Consider the following 23,876-nt stretch of genomic DNA (forward strand, 5'->3'; position numbering starts at 1 on the left):
CACACCTATATTTTGTAGTTTTAAGTCTAATAATCAGATGACTTGTACACAGTGCCTTATTGACTTGCATTGTACTGTAAGAGACTAACATTAGCTACTCTGTAATATGAAATATAAGACAAGGGCCACTAGAAGTACTGTTGTCAAACTCTTCCATTTCATTATGGCATCTTTCCCCTTATGCTGACAGTCACAGTAAAGGTGTGAAGAACTATGTGAAACAGAACACCTGGGAAAACTGTAAAGAGAATGAGAGGATGGGAAGACTGAGTAACTGCTCAGTATACCTTTAACTTTGTAAGTGTTCTGTGCTGCTTTCCTGAGAAAATGAAGACTCACAACTGTTGTCTGGATACCTGTTATTTCTCCTTCCCCAAATCTCTTGAATCCTACCTCTGCAACCGAAGAAAATTCAATAGAGAAATCTCAATCTAAATTTCTGAAGTTTTCATGAAAACCATCAAGTAGAAGAGGCCCTATTCATGCATCAGCATAGCTCTTCCCCCAGTCCTTCCCTTCCTCCTCCTAGAGAAACCACACAGGAACTCAAATTACAAAACCCAACATCATTAGGCTTCTACCGCAAATCTAGTTTTAAAAGAATGCTTTCTAAAACTACATCTTTTAATATTTTGTCATTAGTCATCTCTCTTTTATTAAAGACTCACTGACCAAGGAAATAACCTTAGTACATCTTCCAGTGCTATAATAATTGGAAGTGCTGTGGGTATTTAGGCAATACTGCTGTGATGAGTTTATATTAAAAAATGAAGAGACTGTGTATACAAAAGGGCACAAAAGAGCTGCCAAATATGAATATAAGTAATTAACTTTATAGTGAATATTCAAGAAAAGCCTAATAGCCTTCCAGTTAAGTATTCAGAAATACACATTATATCAACCACCTTAATTTTCAATTAACATTTAAGAGAGAAAGCTGAATGTCTGCCTCCTTCAGCTATGACAAAATGTTCACAAAATAGTGGCAGTCTGGTTTTGACACACTCTGACATGGACTTCTCAGGGCTTATAGAAAAATGTCCCTTTCCTCTAAAAAGAAAAACCAAAAAACCAAACACAACGCCTTCTTAGCTGTGAATGCAGCCCCAAAAATCCTGTAAGATATTAAAAACAAAAAACAAACAAACAAAAAAAAGCAAAACGCATGAATGCCTGGTTTCAACCCTTGTCTCCCTTCACCAATGGTAGCTGACCATCCATTTACTACTTGGGAATGAGAACACTACATTAAGCCTTCAGTGAATCTTTATCATCTGCAAATCAAAAAGGAAGAATGTTAAACTGGCTATCCAAACAAGCTCCAAAAAAAGCAGGACACAGCACTCATCTCTCCAATGAGTAAAGGTAAATAGTTATACAAGACATGCAACTAAAATACTACAGGAAAAATAAGAGAAACCGTTCTAGAAAGAAAATCTAGCATCCTTTCTTTCTGCTTATTGTAAAAGAATGTTGTGCAGATTGCGCAGGAATAACAAGTTCATGGACAATACAAAATCTGAAGTTCTGACATCACTACAGGTTCCTTAGATTACAAAATAACCCTTAAAAAATACAATCCTTTTTGCTGGTTTTCTAGAATATACTCCATAATGTATCAAACAAATGACTCAACGCATAATAGTGCAAAAAAATGTTTATTTTGAAAATATCTCACTGTGCATATTATCTACTACAGATTCCATGAAACAGTATTATCAGCTCAAATAGCTAGATTCAACTTTAATTTTATTAAAAGATTAACTAAACAAAGTATTTAAAATACAGATTTTAATTCAAGATTTTATGTAACATACATTTCCAGGCTTCTGACAAGTTAGAATGACATTCAAAAAGTGGTAAAAGAAGTAGTTCAAGCATCATGCCAACTTAGACCCTGTACAACACTGAAGATAACTTCAAAACATCAACTAAGCCTGATATTCCTCCCTGCTTCCAACACGCGTCTGTTCACAGCAGCTGAATTAGAGGCCAGCAACTTGTCCCAAACACCACATCAAAAAACAGACCAGCTTAACAGTTCAGAGCATGATTCCTAAACATAAAATATGTATTCTTACTCCACAACGTGGAAGTGTTAATCTACTTTTCAGTCATATAAAACCATTCAGATATTTATAAACAGATGAAAGCCAAGGTATTTAACATACTAGCTTCTACAGCGCTTATTTTGAAAGCCAAGGTTTTGTCTATCTAGTAAATCTACTCTGAATTTGCATAACCTATAATGGAATTAGTGAAATCTGTATCCTTACTGCTGTTCCTCTTATAAAGTTTCACACTTTTGAGGATAAATTACACGTACTTGAAGAATGTGTACAATATAGGGATCCTTCCATTATTATGGGAGAAATGAAGTACAGCAAATCTTAAATTACACTATCACTAATGATAATTGGCTGTAAGTGATACATTCTAAAATTATTTATCAAGTGTATGAAAACATCACAATATGTGTGCACGTATGTATTTTTCAAAAGCAGATGCAAGATACTCAGAGTCAGGAGATGGACATAAATAAAACTAAATGCTTTCCCAGGTGCAAAGTTAGCTCACAGGATCTCAAGTTCATAAGAAAACACAGAAAAATGTTTGGAAAATCCATTGCTGTTTACTAGCCTCTGCATTTCTTTTTTTATTTTTTCCTCTAGCCTCTGCTTTTCTTTAAAATAACCTGCAAAAAGAGAAAAGTATATTTATAATTGCTTCTATCTACATTACAATCCAGACAGCAATAAGATCCAAAACAATACTAAGATATTCAGATCAGTGGCTCTTCCAGCCAAGCAATCTGTTTCCAAGAGTAGAGTGACCAAGAGTAGAAGTCTATGGAAAATGATTGGAATAAAGGAAAAACATATATAAATATGCCATATCAGAAAATAATAAAACTCATAACCAAGAACTTTGTAAAAATAAAGGGCTCTGCTTTTTTTTTTTTTTTTTAATAAATTGAATGCCAAGAAGTATCAATAGCACTCTCAAGCCCTCAGCATATTCCTTGACGCTCTTATCCCATTAGGCCTAGACAAAAAGAAAAAACTAGAATTTGAAATTATACAGCTATTACGCTCAGTTTTTGTTTGCAGTGCCTTACTTCTTCCCATATTAAGAGTGCCCAGACCCTTGGAAGGACATTTTTTGGTTTGGAGTTTAAGTTGAAAAATGAACTTCAAAGCCCAAGTGAGACCACTGAAGTGTTAACATTATTAAAATACAGGCAGTTTTTCCTTTCTTCTCATCTTAAAAAAACATATATAAATGGAGCAAGAAATGTTCAAATAACATTAAGATTGCAGTTAAAAAGAAATTACAAATGCATAAGATTCCAACTGCAACATTAACTTGGCTACCCTACACATTCTGTATATATGTCTGTTACTACAGTAACAAAAACTATCAAACTAAACATTTTGCTAGTGGAAAGAAAGACTGAAGATAAACAGAAGCCACGGGACCAAGATATCAGATGCCACTGAGTGTTACTCTTCTAGTCTGCACAACAGAAGAAGGTGGTTGAACAGATAACTCAGTACATTAGACTGAGATACTTCAGAAAACCCAGACAAAGGAGATTTAGGTTAGATTTTAGGAAGAAATTCTTTATTCAGAATGGTGAAGCACTGGCACAGGTTGCCCAGAAGAGCTGCGGATGCCCCATCCCTGGAGGTGTTCAAGGCAAAGCTGGATGGGGCCCTGGGCAGCCTGATCTGGTGGATGGGGTCCCTATCCATGGCAGGGAGTTGGAACTGGGTGGTCCTTAAGGTCCCTTCCAAAGAAAGCCATTCTATAATTCCAAAGCAGACATATCTCTTCAAGTGAAGTCAGCTGCAAAATACAACAGGACTTCCGGCATACTTTGACACCAATTCTTTCTAGGGAGAGAAGACTGTATAATCCCTTCACCTTTCCCTTATTCTACACATACATAGAACTTCAGAGTTCTGTAACACAGACAGTTCCTCCTTCACATACATTCACATAGCAAAAATTATGCTGAACCCACATTTTAATTAATATCTTAATCTTCTCTTAGTTCTTCCCTTGTTGGGCACAACGTCACACAAAGTTTGTTTGCTTGAACAGTATCAGCACAAGGCTACAAAAACCCACTTAAAACATCTTTCAGACTAAGGTAAGATATGAAGATGCAGATTTGAACTCTCCTCCACTTGCTCCATAAAGCTTAATTTACACGATTTCAGTTAAGATATTAATTTGACATTAATTAGAAATTCATCTGAAATAAAGATCCTCCAACTTTGGAACTTGTTCCAGTTCCATAAAGTTCAGACTCATCTTCCCCTGTCCCAAAGCCATGACATCAAGTAACAACAAGTTTTAGTTTTGCTAGTCACAGCTGTTCGTAGACAGATGTGAACTCGTACTGCCCATTCAGAATAAAGGTGTTTGCTGATGAAGCAGCAGGGAGCTATAAGACTATACAGCTATAAGACTAAACAGTCTTATAACACAGAGCAGTTATGAACGCATTTGCCAGTGCTGTGCCAGTCAGTCGCATAGCTTTCAGCCCATAGATGTGTCGGTAGACTTCAGCAAAGACATACTCACATATTGCAATATGAGTTTAAACATAGAATAATTTCATAAAAATAGGACTATGTGTATCAGCAAGTTAATTTGATGTCTTGCTGACATTTTTACAAGCTTTGGATTACAGTTAAAAACATTAACACTCAGAAAACTTATGCATATGCTGTTGTAATATATTTTACATTGAACAGAAAATGAAAATACTAAAAATGCCTTATTACCTTTGCTGCAGCTATAGTATGCTCAGGTTTAATTATTTTACTTTTGTTCTCAAAAGCATTCGTCCTGGCTTCTTCTGCTAGCCGATGGAGAAACAACAAGAAGCTCAAATGTACCTTTAAAAGAAGACAAAAAAAAAAAAAAATCAGGAAGGATCCAAACTGCTCATAGACAGCTTGTTTTGTTAGAGGTTCACTGTTTGAGACAGAATTCCTATATTTGACTGCTTCCAAATTCCTGAAGAGTCCTCTCAGGAAAACAAAGTTTCACTCTATTCAAGTCTTAATAGATACTCATGAAATTCCTTAATAGAAGACTCTTGTTAAATTCTAAAGAGCGCTTTAGAAGAGGTCACAGAGACATCTAACAGAAATGAGATTTGGTTTATATTAGCAGGGTTGTTTGGGTTTTTTTTTGGTAGTAGATTGACCAATAGATCAATTGGAGAATCAGAAGCCTTTTTGAGTACTAGTAGATCTAATCAGCCTCCAGTGACTAAACCAGCCAGACTGCTAACGAACAGCAAATCCATCCCTGCCTCATCACCAGATGTGCCACAGACAAGTTCAAGGACTTCTGCCTTTTTCCAGTGCAAAGGAGCATCGACATGAATTTCTCTAGCACAACCAACGTGTCATTGTCAGGAGGCTCCATCCATTTATTCCCAGCTCATCATTTAAGCTTTCTACATGATACCAGTTCGATACATAATCCTGCTCAGAATCAGAATTTCAGCAGCCAAAAAAAAAACCCACAAAAAGTTATTATTAAAAACTACCATTTAGAAACACCTTTGCATAGCCTATAACACAAACACCTAGCATTATACTGACCTTATATGAAGCATTTTAATAGTCCAGCGCTGAAAACTGGCAATAGCGCCTACTGTCAGTTAAACCTCCAAACACTAACTTTGTTTCGTACAGCATACAAAGTACTTCTTCAGTCAAGAGCTCAAAAGCATTATAAATCTCATTATTGGACTCATTAACATAGAGGTCAGATTCCTAGGAACAACCTAAGGGAGAAGGGGGAACAAAATCTTTCCATACTTCATCTATTCATGCTGAGACACTGTTTGCCAGGACTAACAAACTACTGATGAGGCCAAGCTCCCTCATTCTGTATTGACAATATAACTTACCAACAATTTCTTAGAAAATATTTTGCCTTCAATACTCATTAGACTCCATGCCGATCACAAAGACAAAAGCAGTCACTCAATGCTATACCTCAAGCTTTTCTGCAATGTAAGTACAAACCTGCTTTTCTAGCATGAAGCAAGCAGCTGAGTTTCTGCTTTTCTTCTATAATTTCAAGCTAGAACAAAGTTTGCACAGCTTGTCTCAGACAGCTGGGTGGGAGTGGGTAACATTTGAACCTGAACATTTACCTGTTAATTTCAAAAAGGGAAGCAATTGATTTCTAAACATGTTGGAGAAACCTCAACGTTATTTTTATCACTTCAAATATACTGTCATATTCCTTCAGTAAAACAGAGGAAGATGTTATTACTTAGAAAATAGGTTCTGATGAAGCTTCAGAGTTCAAAAAGAGATCTGAAGAGGAAAATAAGAGACTCAATTTAGACATATAACAAAAAAGCTTGTATTATGATTGCTCCTACCGAGTTTGGAAGACTAATCATTGAAGATGCCACTAGTTTACTGAAGACAAATAATTAGTTAAGAGTCAGGAAAAAAAATAATCAATTATTACATAATCAATTATGTAGGAAAACCTCCACATTAGACTGGCTTAGTGCCAGAATGGATTTAAACAAAGCTGGGATCGTTCAGGAATGAATGGGAATGAAATAGCCAACTCTCTATTTTCCTGCAGAAGACACAGATAGCGTGCTCTAAATGTATAGTTTCATCTTGTTAAAACAAGTAGTACATGAAGCATGCAGGCAAATCAATCTTACAAGATTTGTAGAGAACAGCAGAGAGAAGCTTAAAAAAAACACCTGCACTCAAAACCTGTTACTTCTCTAACTAGAGAAGCTAAACTTCTGGATCAACACAGCTGGAGTTTTGTTTATTTATTCATAGAAAAAAAAAAAAAGGAATGAAAGAGCTGTTAGCCATGTGCCTGGCTGACTACAATGCATAGTCAGCACCCCTGAAAATTCCTGTTCAGAAAAGGGTAAAATAAAGAAGGCAAGCCTCCTATTTATTTTGACTTCACCAGAAGACATGCTATAAACTTCCACCACACCATGCAAACTTGTTCTAATCTCATCCTTTGTGTTGGAAAGAGTCATATTTTAAGCCAGGTCGGATTGTTGTTGGTCATTAGTTTCAGCCAATTCAGTTTACTGACTGCATTTGCAGCCCACAAAACACTACTGCCAGTGCAGGCAGAGATACGAACCAATGACTGAAATTTGTGAGGGATGTCCACTTACCCCTTTTCAGACAGCCACACTTCCTTGAAGCCAAGGAAACACGTGACCATGGAAACACAGACCAAGTGTTAACAATGACTGCAAAGAATGTATTAATGATTGTGCAAGTTTTTTAGTTTCTACTGCTTCCCACTGAATAAGCTTTGAATGGCTCTGAGCACGAGTAGAGAGATGTGAGGTCCTTAGTCCACAAAATACCATACAGACAGAACAGCAATAGGAAGATACAGTCTGTTATTAGGCAAATTAAAAAAATAGGTACTGTTTGCATTCAAATGTAAATGCTGTCATGTAAGTACCATATTAATCTGATTATATGCACAGATATATTCAAAAACACATTACAGTCAAACTAATTCAGGCAATTAAGTCACTTCAAAAAAGTATTTTTATGCACAGACACTTATTTCCCCCTGCAGCTACCACAGGTTCTCCAAAGGTCGGGTTCCTTTGTAGAGTTAAGCATTATTCCAGCCACACAAACGCTGGGACAAATCTGTCAGTGCAGGTCAGAATGTTGTGGGTCAGGTTTTTCTGACTTGCTCCATAAGGCTCTGTTACCCCCTACATCTTTTCAGGGGATACTTTTAACCCATGGATAGGATCCCAATGCTTATTCTCACTAGATGACTAACAAAGACATTCCACCCCTTGGTTTTACAGAGATTACTTGGGACAGCCTCCCAGAGAAGTGCTGACTCAAGACAGCTTAGCAACTCACCAACCACAGTTCTGCTGAGTACTACCTGCACACCAAAACCACCTTACATCAACAAACTTCTGTACTCCTTTCTCTCAATCCACCTACGCCAAACTCCCAGGACAGCAGTGCATACTTGTGCAGTGACACAACGCTTACACATAACCCTGTCCCTGAGTCCCTACGCTCGCCGTTAGAGAAAAACCTACAATGCAGAAGAGCAGAAAGCAGCAATGCTACGTATCAGCGCTATAATTGAACTAGACAGCTTCCCACCTTCCCACCCTCCTCTCTGCTTGTAGGATACTGCATCAACACTGCTAATAACCACCCGTCAGCCCATTATTCTCAACAACTCCCACCATTCCAGCGCGCGCCCCCCACCAGCCCAGGCCACGCCGGGGATTAGATCAGAACGCTTCGGGACGGCCCTGCCCACAGGGCTCCAACGAGGAACAGACGCAGCCAAAAAGCACCACCGATCCCGGCCCCACACGACGACCCCCGGGGCTGCCGTTACGGAGCGGGCGGATCCTACCCCCGATCCCCCTCATAACCGCCGGAACCTCAGCCGGCTGCTGGCTCGCCAGGCGCCCGCCTCACCAGCAAGTCGGTGTTAGCTGCCAGGCGTAAGTGAGGCTTGTGCTTCTTAATAATCTTCCGTAAAGTGCCGCGGGGCACCGTGCGCCTCATCCTCTTTCTCCCCCTTCTCCTTCTGCTCCTGCTGCTGTAACAGGGCCCAGCACCGCCCGCCGCCGTTCGAATCCGCCGCCCTGGCGCAGGCGCGCTGCCGCCGTGACGCACTTCCCAACGGCCGAGCACTGCGCCGCGCCCGGGGCGGGGCTGCCCTGCGCCGCTAGCGCGTTGCCCCGGCGACCGCTCCACGGTCGGAATTCAGGAAGGGCGCTCCTGTCCTGAGCAGTGCCGCGCTGCTGCTGGGAAAGCCGGTGCTGTGCTAGCGGCCGCTGTGTGCTCTGTCCCTTCCCCAGCCCGTAGGGGAGACGCAGACTCTCGGGTCCCGAAGCCCGTAGTTGTCGGCTCGCACGTTGCCGTGCGGTGGTCGAACGGGAGGTCCGGATGGAGTGAGAAGAATCCCGACGCCGTGCTGGAGTCACACGGGTCGGCTGGGTGCCGTGGTGGTCCTTTGCTACGCAAGGACCTTATAAGGTCCTTATATAGGAAGCTGCTTCCCTTATAAGCTAGTTGAAACTGTAGTTGCTAAAGCATCGATTTAACACCTTACCATAATCTCCACCCTGGCCTTTCCAAGCAGTGAGAAAGAAAAGAACGTGGTGGTCTGTTGACCGCCTTTACCTGGCCTTGAAAGCTGGCTGCCACCCTGTGCAGAAGCTCCCCAGAATGAAGGGAATATGCCACAGGTGCCAGCACCAGGCCTCCTAACGAAGCCTTGGGCCCACACCTGTGGGTTTTAAGCAAGCATTTTACACGTGCAATGCAGTTTATTTGCTGCAGAAGTGGAGGGAGCTGTACAACACGTGTGTTCCCTATGCCTTTGCCCTGTGTCACATTGCTGGGGGATGTGACGCCAGAAAGTGCAGCCCGTGTAGGCTGCAAGTGCCGGGGCCGAATTAGCACTGTAAGCCTGCACAGAAATGAGCCCAGAGAGGTGGTCCTGCTCTGTCCAAACACTCGGGCAAAATACAGTACCCAAATCTAACCCACACACGTACACACACTCATTCTCAAAGCAGCCACCACTTTAAAGTGACACCCCTCTCTCACATCCGTCCCCGCACGTCTCTTTGGGCGGACGGATGCTGCTGACTGAATACAGGTTTCCCCACCGAGGGGCCCCTGTAGCTTGGCATTCTCACTGCATTTGGACTCTGTGTACTTAGTTGGAGAAAGGGTCAGGATTTCATACTGAGGTATGGAGCTTTTCAGCATATTTATTAGTTTTTTTGTTTTCTTTGGCCTATGAGATGTTTGCAAATTTAAACGTTAGGTCAATGAGATAAATATATTACCTTCATTTTAATATATCAAAGTTATCAGCGCCTAGAGACGAGCTGCTTTCATTAAGGTATACTATTAGGTCTGCATGATTTGGTATTTTAGTTAATTTTGCACAAAATGTGGTCCAAGTAGAAGTATGATATCTGACAGCAGGAGAGAATTTAAGATCTGCCAGTTCTTCATACTGTGTTGGGTATTTGAAAATCATGCTTTGTTCTTTCAGCTCTGACTGTCACTGGTCATTAATCATCAACAACACAGAGCCTAAAATCGGGGTCTCATATTTTTTCTGTAAATGGATAAGCACTAAAAAATAGCTTTTTTCTTTCTTTCTTTCCCGCAGTTTAATAGTAATCACAGTTACTGGCTCAGCGGCACTGACAGAAGTAAACATTTGTTTTGCCACTTAACTAAATGCATATGACTCAGAGCTACATAGGGTCGGATACTGTAATGCATACATTCTACATGTAGAAACTTGCATCAGGATCGACAGTAATTCAGCATGTCAACAAATTCAAATTCACAGTAGTTCACGAGACCTTACTGAGCTGAGAATTGGGCCTTGCAGTCTTGTACAGTCATTAGGAAACTGGTGTGGGCAATCATTTTACAAACTGTATGAGTTGCAGAGCTCCACTGTAAGTCTAAAGCTATTAACATATGCCATACAAATTTGAAACGCTGAAGTGATTTGCGTAAAATAACACTGAGAATCAACACTTGTAACTACATCTCCAGTCATGCGTTTGCTGTATGGATAATACTGACTGAATAATGAAATCCCTTATTAAGTCTAATAGACCTTGTGTTGGTTCTGACAGTTTTCTATTTCTAATGGACTATTCTTTGGTTTTAACTATAGAAAATAATAATTTACAGTGCTGCCTCAAATCTATCCGTGTACCAAATTTTCTTTCTTTTTATGGTTTGAAAAATTTATGATATTAATTACTGCAAGCAATTGAGAACAGAGGTCCAGTAGAAAAATGACAAATTACAGGTTCTGGTCTACTGAGTGAACATGAAATTCTATAGCTAAAATTTCTCCTTCGATATGCATTTTACTTTATTCCCTTTATAAATTATAAATCCCCTTTATTCCCTCTATAAATATTTTTGTAAATATGATTTTTAAATAGAAAAATACAAGAAAAATGCAGTACAAGAAAACATTACATATTCATTGCTATGGACAAAATGATTTTACAAATTAAACTCAATTCCATAAAATCACAATTTTCAAAATATTTTATTTGTACTAACATATGGATTAATAATGCGTTACAGTGAATCACAGAGCAACCGTAAACTCACATTATGTTCTGATTTTGCACAACTGTTTTCCTTTCTTACCTTTCTGATAGAATCTTTAATGTTCCGATGTAACGCTGTGATGAAAAAAAAGTATAAATAGCTAAAAGAACCTTGCAAAATGTATTTTAAATTAATTCTTGAAACACTGAAATTGTTAATTTTATCATGTTCGTATGGCCTTCTCATAAAAAATAATTGTGTGCAATATTGATACATTGGAATGTGTTGCTAGCTCAAAATTATAGCAGTTTTGCAACCATTTTCTACATGCAGCTACATTCTTTTCAAACAAATATTTCCAAGAATTTCAACAGACAATATTTCAAGAATTTTAAGGATTTCACTTTTTAAAAATTGTAATTTTCAAGCACGGAGTATCTCATTTTGTGAGCTGGATGTGTTTCGTGGCTTCAGCTGCAGCACAGGATCGTCCGAGATTTCCAGGAACATTTAACTGTGTTTTAGAACTAAATACACCATCTAATGCTGATGATGAGAACTGGAAAATTTAGTAGTTAAAACTCCACCACCCAGCTCTGACTTCTTCAAGTAAACAAACAGCCTTTGCAGTGTTTGCATCAAGGCAATTTCAGTAACATAGTTTTGTCAGCTTTGCTTCCAGATTATATGCATTTCTTGAAAACAGCTCAGTACATACTAAGAAGAGGCCTAGCGTGCATCCATCACCACTGAGCTATAAACCAGTAAGCGTTTTATTTTCCATTTCTGTAATGGGATGGAGGATTTTAAAGATTAATTTTACCCACTCCTCTAATACATTGTAAATTGAAGCAAGTGTGGTGTTTAGAAATTAAATTGAAAATCAGGGTTTCATTTCTGTTCTGAGGTTTTTATGAGCCCATCTCAGTTGTTAAGTGAGCTATTTTGTTTCTGGATTCTGACATTATCTTCTGGCAGGCTCTTCATCAGCTCTTCATCAATTCATTATTTTAGTTATAAAGAATGCTGAAGAGCTCTATTTTAAATGTGTGATACCTTGAAATTAATAATCACATTTTATAGATTCTTTGCAAGCCAAAGGCCCCTTGGTCTCTTCTTTGCTCATAGAGTGTGTGTTAAACATTTTCTGGTGCTAATCCAGTTTCAGTGGCTGATGAAAGACTGTGAAACGTATCCTGGATAAGAATGTCAAAGACTAAAATCTTTTGATGTGTTCTTCAGTGATGAAAAGATACCTCTAAAACAGAACATAACAATTCAGCAAAAGTAAACTCTTCTATAATGTAGTTGATAGGCTTGATCTTAGTGGTTGGAGGTATGCATGCTGAGTATCCTATTACACCTGTGTATTCTTTCTTTTGAATGTAGGATAATTCAGGCGTGGTTGAAATCTGTAGAGAAAAAGAAAAAGAAAATACAAAGGAGTAAATTGTATGTTTTTCTCTCCTCCATGGAACTTATGCACATCTCCTGCTAGTGAAAGAAGTTGGAAACGGCAGCTTTGACAAAAAACTTTTCTCTTGTGGGTATTACTATCAAAAATAGGTCAGTAATTTGACTGCAATGGTAAGTACTAGCAGCTCAAAGAGAGAAGAGCTCTTTTTTGTTTTGCCCCATTTCTATCTACTTTCAGGCCCAGTGTTAAACAGTGAAAAATCAGAAAGGCACAATGCCATAAATTATATTTGAAATTCACACTATTTGCTGATTTTACAGCAATTTACAATTTTTACAGCAATTTACAGTTTTACAATTTAAGCTTCAGTTTTTCAGGATATTGTGTATATCAGATCTCTGAAGGCTGTGCTGAGCTTGCCTAACATCAGTTGACTTCTGTACAGGCAAGAAACTGTCCCTCAGCCTGTTGTAACAGTTGGAACCGCATTCATAAAAACAGTAAGGGCATATAAATCACAGCTCAGTAGTCACTCTCTTGTAGAGATATTACATACTTACTATAAAAAAAATGTATAACATTTACACAGTTTTTAAAGTAATTTAATGTAGGATCAAATTGATGCATATATAGGTTTATGTAGGCATACACAACAATGCTTATTTCCTTTTAATTCTGTAAGAGAAAGTCGTTTACTTCTGATTTTTTGCAGTGGAATTCATAAAGTTGAGTAAATAATAGAAATCAATAAATTTCGTCAGGTACCCACTTTGACTGCGTTCCTGTAACTTTTGTTGTGTCATTTTAGATTTTTTGATTATTTATGTTATGCTCCTATATTTACTGAGGCAGACCCATTCAATTTCATGTTCAAATGTCTTTCAAATTCTAGGAGTGATATGCTCATCTTCAGATGTGCTTTCCAAGGTGGCATGCAGTCCAGAGGGATCTTCAGCCATCTCTAGTTGGATCAGCTCATCCAGACCTGCTAAGAAAAAGAACACCTTGTCTGAGAAACTTTCACAAACCTAAACAACATTCCAAAAAATACCTGTTATCTGCCTTCCAAAAAAATTATTTTATACACACACATTATAAACAGAGGAGAGCACAAAAGTTAATGACATATCCTGATCTCTCACTTTACTGAGAGCAGATCAAATTAACATGATATGTAATGTGTAGTATCAATATAGAATTGAAAGAAAGATTAATATACAGATACATACTATTCAACTGCCAACTTTTTAGTGATATTTATCAAGAAGGGTAGATCAGAAGTGTTGATCATGAGAAGGCATTTTTTTCTTCACATTGTTTTTCTCATGAAGGATAACTATGTCTTTCAGCCTCCCTAGAAGATATGTTAACGTTCAGCTCCCACCAGGACCATGTTTTTCTCCATGGGGATTTTTTTTTTTTTTCAGTCAGAAAGAGACCGCTCAAAGTCTGATATGCAATAGGTTTTTCCTATTTTTTATTGATTTCCTTCAGGTTAAGTACTCTCTCAGATGCAGAGTGATATGCTTCAGAAAGGCCTGCTTCACTGTGCATCTTTCCATCAATTATCTGGTAGAGGAAAATAGGTAATCCCAATTTGAGATGTCAATTCCTGCACCAAATAAAATAGCTGTTTATTTGTGTTTCTAACTGCCACTCATCCTCTGCTCCTAAATCCTTAAGTAATTCAGGAACAGATCATGAGGACTATGAAATGAAAAATGCCCATTTCTGGCTTGGGACTGCATGCTTGTCTTGTGAATGTCCTAACACAAAGGTATATACATGTGTATTTGTCCACATGTAGCAGTTCATCACGAAATATATCAAGACAAAAACATAAATACGGTTAAATATTTTTTTAAATCTACAAACAGTCAGTGATAACCAGTGGGATGCCAACCTGCCAGCTGATTTGCCCCAGTGCCCCTAATAATGGATTACAGTAAACTAACTTCAAAGAGGACCAATGAAGTGACAGATCAGTTATGTTTCAAATAATGTGAGTTGATTGCTAATTATTTAAATCTCACTTTGTGTGCCAGAAGCAAATTTACAGCATTATCATTGTATGTGAACACAGTAGAAGAAAGAAGAATAGCGACAACAGCAAAGCAAAAATTTGACTATTGACTTCCAAGTACATGAAATAACTTTATAAATAGAAGTGGTCATTAGTGCACAAAATAGTCATGTGCTGTAGTGTAGTGGGAATATTTTTTTTTCTACCTTTTACCATCATTGACAGTAAAGGAGTTTAAAAAAGAAAGTTTCAAAGAAAATATGAATAATTCAAAGTAGATTGAAATCTGAGTATAGGTTTGCAATGCAGATTTTGGAATTGAAGAGGTTTTGTTTACTACTAAGAGGAAATTCACCTGAGAAAGAAGCTGTATAATACATGCAAAACAGTCTACCACAAAAAAGTTCATCAATCAGTGCAGACGTAAAATCACCAGCCTTCTAAATTATGTTAATAAATTAATAATCAAATATGATCTATCAAAGATGGGATGGGTAGAACTCAACTATTTTTTTTTTCTCTGGGGAAATAAGGGATTGAAAATTTTAATATCAGTTTTGTAATACCAAAGAATAAACTCCCTGGAGAAAGATAGAATTACTCTTTAGTTTCTTTTGTTGCAGAAACACTTGCGTTATTTTTGAGCGCCCCAAAATCTTCCTGAATATAATTCTGCACCATGCCATTTTCAAATGTGCAAAATCATTTCTAAACAGCAATAAGCATAAAATATACCCTCCCCCTTCACCCCCCCAAAAAAACCCACCAGCTATTCCAGATTAGTATTTAGAAAAAAAATCTAAAAAGCTAAATTTTGGAAGTTTACTGCTCCTATAAGCACAACAGGGGAAGAGAAAATACATAATTGGATAGTATGTTGAATTATAGGAATTACTAAATCATTTTATCTTTCAGCTACTTAACTGCAACATCCAGTCTTGAGAATGCAGTGTTCGTGGGGTTTTTTACATATCCTGCTATAAGGTGTATAGAAAGAGACTTCAAACATAAATGATCTATTGAGCAAAAAAATCTTCTGTTAGCTTAGAATCATTTGATAACATTTGCAGATTCAAATTTGATTAATTGTAGTGGTAATTTGCAGAGTGAAAGATATTGTATATACTTCATGAATATAAAGTAACACCAGTAAGTAATGCTTAAATAAATGTAACTGACCACAGTTTTGTAAATAATCCACTGCTGATACAGGCTTTTTCTTCCCTTACAGAGCAAGCATACTTTCTTCAAACAGTGCTTGACACAAAAAGAAACAGTGAGAGTGTAACACTTCAGGTTAATAAAATTAAAAGACAGCAGCTGTAGTTGCTGCCTTGCACAGAGGCAAGACGCTGCTCCCTGCTGAAAGAAACTGCATTGGAACCTTAGCATAAGAATAACTATATTGTCTGAGAAGAAGAGAAACCATATCGAGTTTTCTTCATCTACTCAAACTAGTGTGTGAGCATATTGTTACAACAGAAATGTACATTGAAGCACAGTAGGCTATCTACCTGAGTTTACATAGCCTAACTTACCTACCACAAAGCTAAGAAAAATGTATTTTTCATGCAGAAATTGACACCTCTTGCATCATCACAGATACAATTATAACAAAACTAATGCACACAATGAGTCGTAACACAAATGCAAGAGAAAAGTGTCCTAGAAGAGAACCATTAGGAGAAAGAGAAAACATTTAGACTTCTACAAGAATATGGGAAGCTGGGACTAGATGCTGTTTTTTTGGAGATTTTCTAATGTAAATGTCATTCAGATGAAAGCCCATACTCACTGGAATGTTCAGCTGCTTTGCACTTCTTCAAATAAGAAAAAAAACAGCTGTAAACCTAGCTTAACTCTCCAATTAAGCTGAATTCATGGCATCTTTACAATACCAGTACAGAACAAAGCAGCTGGAAACAAGAAGTAATTCTGATCCTAGCAATCCCTTTTTAGGGCTTTATTTGGCATTCTTTACTCAGGCAAAACTTTGCCATTTTGCCTAAGATTAAATTTAGAGGCCTCTGAGAGGCCTCTGAAGATTAAACAGAATTATACCATACAACACATGTTCATAAATGCATAGAAATTAGATATTTCAGTGTAATATATTTTGAGGAGATTAATCTAATTTAGTAGCCTAGTGAACTCAGAATTCTCACCAATTTCTGCAATTACCAGGATTACATCTTCATTAATTTTACTTTTTTTTTTTTTTTAACAACAGAGTAAATTGACTTTTCTTTCCAAAGTAAATGTAATAATTACATTCTGTCACAATTGTTACACATGTGAGTTGTATGTGTGGGTGACAAATCTCCTTTTACCCTTAGCTACAGGAGTCCTGAGGCATGGTCCTGAAATACTTATCAGTATGTTGATGTACAGTTCAATTCCATATAGTTTTCTTTATGATTGTCAGTATAGAGGATAATTTGAGATAGCTTTTACTCTTTTTTATTGCATCTGTTCCGTATTTATCAGTCTGCTGCCTTTAGCAGACCCAAACAACAGAGGCTTCTTGTTTGTTCAAGATGGGACTCCCCTTTTTGGTCTCATAGGCTAGAGCTGTGCGAAGGGGTGTAGCGTTGGGCCGAGTTGCCAGTCTGAGAGCAAATGTGGCAGCTATGGCTAACCTCTCTTCCCCTAAAAAAAAATGGGTGACCTAGTCAATCCTGACTATTGGGGTCCAACCCTGCCATGTACCATCCTCTGGATCGTGTCCAGGAGCTGACTGACAGAGTACTTGTTGCCTCATGCCAGAGCTAAGTAGTTACTGCTGTTGCATGGCAGTGTTTGTGCACCTGTAGCCATGAAACAATGAAGTAATGATTGCATGGAAGCAGTAGCATTTGTCAGGAGGCTGAAATTCCTAAATAAGAAGTTGCACGTCTAAAATAAACAGGCTCAGCTCTCCAACTCAACAAAGAAACTGGTGAATGTCAGGATTGTTTCTTGCTTTTATTTCTCACTCCAGTGGGCCAGGACCAGAGTCTAGCAGATAGGTCTTCTCTGTGCTTGGGAATTACCGATATCACTGACCTACAAGATCAACTTCTTGTACTTTTTCTTGCTTGTCCTGAATCTTGTTGTGTTTGCTATGCCATCATCATTTCACCAGGAAGAGTGGAAAGTCACTATCTACATGCTGAACAGCCTGATGTCTGCCACAGGCTTCTGGGAGTTGGGGGATGCAGTCTTCAGTCCCAGAATGTAAGAAGGAAATGATAAAGATCTTTCTCCTGGAGCAAATGTTCTCTTTACACAAAGGTATCATACAGAAGAGAAAGGAGAAAATAGTAGTTGCCAAATGGAGATACTGTCTAGTCCACTAATTGATGGACAGTTCGTTTGGTAAACAGTCTGGTACAAAACTGTGCTTCAGCCATTGATAACAGCTGTTTTTTGTTGTTGTTTTTGTTGTTGTTTCATTTGTTATAATGCCATGGTTTGCTTTAGATGGGATCAACTGTGGAACTAAATTGCCCACAGTTTTTAAGCAGAACTCAGAGTCCTACTGTCTGACACTCAGAATTGCTTGATGTCAGTGGGCATGCACAGGATAAGAAATGTAATAAATCTTCCATGAAACAGTTTCATTTCAAAGTCTGACAGTGTCTAACTCTTACAGGAAATGAGAGTGCAATAGTCCAGTAATTGAAGCTTCAAGTAAATACCTATAATCTGAGCATAAATTCATGAGAGAATGTGTTGTATGCATGTAGCTATATCTGCAAAAGGTCTGAATTTCCCTACCAGCAGTGTCTGGATCCAGAGTTTTGATTTCAAGTCTACTCCTCTGTTCCACATATAAACCTGAATTTAGCAATTAAATGAGTACTTCTGCCTTCTGGGCCCATGAGCACTTCTTCATACAAGTAAAAAACCAGGTTTGGAAGTTCTCGTCTCTTTGGGAATATTTCATTGTAGAATTCCAGTTCTAGCATTTCTCTGATGGTCTGAAGTCTGCAAAACATGAGTGTCCTATATTACACAAAGATATTATACATATCTCCCACAGGGGATATGCATTGCTGTGTGCATAACTAGATGATTAATGCGGTTTTAAGCAGCTTTACCTTTATTCTGGCATATCATAAATCTGTGGTACCACATACATACACTAGTACCACGAGCACTGTGCACCAAAACACGTCTAATTTGATGTCTCAGAGACAGGAACATTTCAGGTGATACAGTTCTATAAGGCAATATCCTCAAAAGTTATTGAGGTATTAGTTTAATAAGTTTAATATGCATTCCTATCTTGCATTTCTTTTTAACAAAATTAGTGTTTGAAATAAACCCAGTCTTTACTGCTACTCAAATAAAAGCTACAATCTGCAAAAGAATCAGAATCTTTTTCTGAATTTTGTGGGATCAGTTGCAACTTCAGCATCTGTTATCTTTGTAAACCAATATCTTAACTGTGTAATATGTTCAGTAAATACAGCTTGTCTTTTACAAGGTGCTGCTTTCCACTGATTGTCAAATGAAGCACAAAAATGTTAAAAAAAAAAAAAAAGGACTCCTCAATAGCTTCATGAGTAGTTGTCCACTTATTCCAGAGATCAGTAAAATGTTTGGCAAAAAAAGCATGGACTGAATACAAGTACTCATTCACATGTCAAAGCCAAAATTGACAACACAGTTCAGTGGAGTTCAAGAACAAGACTGCCAGAAAGGCATTGCTGTAAATAAGTGCAACCAAACTGTACCACTCTCCACCTTCTGAATTGATATCATGTACAGCCCAGCTATATTTCTGTAAAACAGTGTGCCTGAGTGCAACTCAGGAATGTGAATGCCTTCTCCTGCGAACAGGAGCCAAACAGCAACCTCTGTATCAATACATGGAAGAACAATTGCAGCTATGAAGAAAAAACATGTTTTCCTACCACCCAGCTTGTCTAAAATCTTGAATAGTAGTGTGAAGGTGTGTTTTAAACATAATTTTGACCAGGTTGAATTCTGCAAACTAAAATTAAAAATAGATTTATTGCGGAGTTTAAGCTCTCTGGAGATTTAATTGAATGGCATACTTTATCAGTCAAACATAGGGGATTAGTTCAAAACAAAAACTTGTGAATTTTTAAATTTAAGTCAGTGTCTGATGCTTGGGTGCCCACACCTTCAAAATAAGCAGTGTGGAGACCCCAGAGTAATAAGCACAGCTGCTAAGACCATATCTGGTGTTAAGAGCACATCAAGAGTGTCCTTCTTCATATGGCTAGATAGTTTTTCCATCACTTGTACTTCAGGATTCTGAAACCAGGTGTTAATTTTCAGGGGGATAGGAGGTTTCCAAGCAGCTGCCAGGATTAATATAGCAGCCAGCAGTAAACGCTGAATAAGCTTAGGTACAAAATGTGTACCATCTGGTTTCAGGAGTCTCTAGCCAAAAATGTGAGGCCAGTTCCTTTCATGTCCAGAAATCTTCCCTTCACTGGGAGTTGTGAAATGGATCTTACCTTTGCATTACCTTTTAATTCACAGCTCAGAGGAAGATTTAAATAATGGTCTTAAGAAAATGTTGCGTAAGTGTAAAATGGGAAACTAAAATATTGTGCTCAGTTTGCAAAAGATGAACACTATTTGACAAGCTGAGATCAAAGTGCTTGCTCAGACTCACAGTAGTCCAGTTTTCCAAGATGCTGTTTCTCTATCAGTAATATCTACTTGTGCTCATCACAAATTCTCCCTCAGAGTTGTCTCCCTGGACTAGTAAGTCAGCAAGAAGCTACAAAATGATGCCTGTAAGGATTGTTTTAAGACCAGGGAAGAGAGGAATTTGGTCTCTCTTGTCTCTCAGTGAGGCAATCCTTCTGGGTTCCTTAGGTGTCTTGAGAGATCAACTGTTCCACATAAAAAATAACTTTACTGAATAATCTGATAAAAGAGTAAGCTAAGACTGGCCTTGTTCACAGACATGAAGTCAGAAGGATGTGTACAGATTGAGCCAATGTAGACACATCTGAAGAGATCCAAGCAACAGAAATTCCACTGAAGAAATGTGGGAAAGGAGTGTTTCCTGCAAAGGTCCAAATCATTCTGTCCCTTCTCTCTCAGGCAGTCATAAGTAATTGATAATGTACCGTTCTTATCAAAGCCCTGAGGACATCAACCTATTATTCCATTCAGAGAATTATTCATATCTCTTAGGTTTTTTTTATTTCTGGGTTATATGTATATATATAAAATGTCTATGACAAGAAACCATGCAATCCTATTTTTCCCTTACTATCATCACTGCTTTCAACACATTGATTAACTCAATGCTTTAACTGGATGATTAAACCCTTTTGAGAAGGGATTGTCATGTTACTTTATTTGGCTAGACCAGACTATAATGATTTCTCAGTCTGTAGGCATTATCGCAACACAGATAAAACAGCTATGATAGTCCTGTTACATTCCTGGTAACTGTGGGGTTTTCTACACTGTGGTGTATAGATAAAGACAAGTGAGATTTCCCTGGACTCTGTACAGCAAGTTAGAATAGCTCTACTGTATGATCTAGCTGCAGGTTTAACAGAGATGTATTTAAAGATGGGCATATGAATAAAGAAGAGTCTAAACTAAGGCAGAAAAAATACAGTTTTAAAAGCCTGATGTTTTTATTTGGTGCCGATATTCAGAAGACTTAATATTCTGTGGGTTTGTTCTGACCCCTTCTGTGGTTAGTAGTCAAAACACTTTTCTGTATATGTGTGTTGTAATAGTAAAGTGATAACCCTTCTGACATGCATCTCAATAGTGTCTAATAATAGATTCCAGCCACAGAGCATTCTGAATTAACAATTCCATCTAATCAGACTATTTTATAATGCACTGTAAATAACCATTTCAGCAAAGGCAGTGTTTTTTCTGCATCCAGGCACTGAAACATTAGCGGTAGTATAAATCCCAAGGTAGCACTCAGTGTACTTTAAGAGAGAAATTTAGTCAGCTTAAAAAAATTTCAAAGGCTGTGGTCCACATTTCCACTTATCTCTGAATATATGATAGATTGTTGATCCACAGATAGAGGAGAGTCTTCTGTATTGTATTCATGTAGCATGAAAGCATCTGTGAGTAATAACTTAGGTAACTGTAGGGCACTGATATTTTTCAAAATGGTAACAAAATACACATCCAAACACCGGTGTGTTTTGTCACTGGTGAACTGACTGCTATATTGCAGAACAGTTGTCTCACTCCGAAGCTGTAGGCTCCACGTTCAAAAGTAGGACTATACCACGAACTGCAAAACCACTTAAATAACAGACATGCCACAAAGTCCAACTAGATCCAGAAGGCTTTCCTGTTACTCATTTTCATCTGCTTTATTATGTAATATATTTACTAGGATCTATGTGACTATTTCTAATGTTATGAAAGACACAGGGAGAAAATTATACCAAAAAAATACGGATCTTTATTTCACATTATCTGGTATAGTTCCCAAAACTCACAAAACAATTTTAATACCAGAGAGAAAACATTTCAGTGAAAGCAAGTACATGCACAGCCTCTATCCAAGATGAAGAAGCAGAAACTTTATTACTCACTCTTCTTCAGTGTTAACAGCCAGAGGGAATACACTTTGGAAATCAATTTTCTCTTACGGGAACTCAATTTGGGTAGCTGCTTGATGTGTTCAGCTTCTGTATGGCCCAGATTCAGCAAGACACTTAAAAGTGCGTCTGACTGTTCATGTGGGTATTTAGGTATGCACTTAAGTACCTTGCTGAACTGGGGCTTGTGTTATGTCATATGTATTCACAAGGTCAGGCATGCAGGCTAATAATTTTTCCGTTTTTCCTAGGTAGACCACAGATAAGTGCAGTCACACTATACATTTGGAAGCACCTGCAATTAATTTATCAGATGATGTTACCCAAGGCAATGGAGAATACCCAAGGCCACAGAAAATGTTCTGCTGGAGAAACATACTACTTTGCTCCTCAGTACAGATCCTGTAGACTGCTGAGAGGATTTGCATGGGCCAAACTTCAAATGTACAGGATAACAAAGTACCATTTTATTGAAATATGCTGCCTCAGTATGCAGCAGTTGCAGCCAGTCTCATGCCGTACTGTATTAGACACCATAGAGAAATGAGAGTTCCCTGCTCCAAGTGATTCACATTCTTATGAAGTACTGCATGCCAGGGTTAAGGAATTGGAGAGCATACATTTGCCACAACGAAATGCTTACCAAGATAAATCAAAAAGCAGATAATTTAGGAAGGAAAAATTAAGTGCATGACTGCTTTTTCCCTCTTTAAACTCTGGCTATTAGCCCAGGCATTAGCCTATCTAACCCACAAGTGAATAAGTTGTTTAGGAAACACAGTGATTCCAAGCAAAATTCTGAGCAAAATTTTTCTATTTTCCCTGGAAGACAACATGTGATTAAGATTGCTTTCTAGTCTGCTCATCTGCTCTCTCTCACTCACTTCTAAACTTGTGGCACAGGAATAACTGTGCTAAGGGTACGATGTCCCCAGTTATTTGTTGAAATCCAGTGGCTGAACAGAAGAGGAACCTTGCGGCTGCTAGCTGTTACAAGCCCCATTAATGAGTCACAGGGTCTGACTGGAAAATCTGGTACCTGTATTTGTGAGAATGCTGGAAACTCATAACTACTTCAAATTAATCAAGTTCTTTCCCTGTTCTACCACTACCTACATTTTCGATGAATAAACTGCAATATACCACTCTGCATTTCACTATCCTAGCAAAGATGCTTACAAAACCTTGATTTAATGCTGTCTCTGAAGAAAAGACTGTTGCAGCTCAACCAAGAAGATGCACCCATCTGATCAATAAGTGCCAGTCAGAGCATGCATGAACATAACAGAACTTGAGTACGTGGGGAATAAAAATAGGAGAGTATGGGAAGGAGCTGCAGATCCCAATGGGCATTAACACAATTTGAGGTTTCAATTCTTCCCCTGCTCACTTGTTTCATAATCATCTTCCTTGACTTACTTTCAGTCAGCTGTAACTGACAAAGTAATTCTCATTATCTCCATATTGCCTCATCTATGCTTCAGTCACTTTTTTCCAGTGCTAGCTTTGTGAACTGAAACGTCACCCTTCTGATTTTTATTCAGACTTTCTGTAAAGTTTGATTAAGAGTGCCAGTTTATATTATAAGGTTGATTCACATCTTAGTGGTGTGAAAATTCTTTGCTATTTCAAAAAATGACACATATGTTGTGTATTTTAATAGTGGAAATGTACTGTTCATGCTGACTAAATGAATTAGTAGAAGCTGTTTGAGCCATGTTACATTTTTAGTGTTAAAT

The 23,876-nt window shown here is 38.0% G+C and overlaps 1 protein-coding gene and 2 long non-coding RNA genes across 6 annotated transcripts; 1 reads left to right on the forward strand and 2 right to left on the reverse strand.

The window, feature by feature from the left end:
• Positions 1 to 1,639: 1,639 nt before the first annotated feature.
• Positions 1,640 to 8,688, reverse strand: CENPW (centromere protein W). Of its 2 annotated transcripts, none has more exons than NM_001277733.2 (3): positions 8,508 to 8,688; positions 4,797 to 4,910; positions 1,640 to 2,695 (listed from the first exon to the last, which is right to left on the reverse strand). In NM_001277733.2, exons 1-3 carry the CDS (start codon positions 8,595 to 8,597, stop codon positions 2,669 to 2,671), a joined length of 231 nt encoding a protein of 76 aa, NP_001264662.1. In that variant the 5' UTR covers positions 8,598 to 8,688; the 3' UTR covers positions 1,640 to 2,668. The 2 variants fall into 2 exon arrangements, with proteins under 2 accessions (NP_001264662.1, XP_015139919.1); XM_015284433.4 differs by having other exon boundaries at positions 1,640 to 3,849.
• Positions 8,689 to 8,775: 87 nt separating this feature from the next.
• On the forward strand, positions 8,776 to 13,586 carry LOC101751476. 3 transcript variants are annotated; one of them, XR_006938668.1, is made up of 5 exons: positions 8,776 to 9,071; positions 9,700 to 9,793; positions 11,809 to 11,902; positions 12,637 to 12,704; positions 13,448 to 13,583. It is a non-coding gene; the product is annotated as an uncharacterized LOC101751476 (long non-coding RNA). The 3 variants fall into 3 exon arrangements; XR_006938669.1 differs by lacking the exon at positions 8,776 to 9,071 and having other exon boundaries at positions 9,762 to 9,793; positions 12,637 to 12,725; positions 13,448 to 13,586; XR_003074489.3 differs by lacking the exon at positions 8,776 to 9,071 and having other exon boundaries at positions 9,762 to 9,793; positions 12,528 to 12,704.
• LOC107056111 lies at positions 11,115 to 13,462 on the reverse strand. Its single transcript, XR_001470856.3, has 2 exons — positions 13,325 to 13,462; positions 11,115 to 12,550 (listed from the first exon to the last, which is right to left on the reverse strand). It is a non-coding gene; the product is annotated as an uncharacterized LOC107056111 (long non-coding RNA).
• Positions 13,587 to 23,876: the final 10,290 nt, after the last annotated feature.

This window comes from Gallus gallus, chromosome 3, assembly GCF_016699485.2.
Source record: "Gallus gallus isolate bGalGal1 chromosome 3, bGalGal1.mat.broiler.GRCg7b, whole genome shotgun sequence".
Classification (NCBI taxonomy): Eukaryota; Metazoa; Chordata; class Aves; order Galliformes; family Phasianidae; genus Gallus; species Gallus gallus.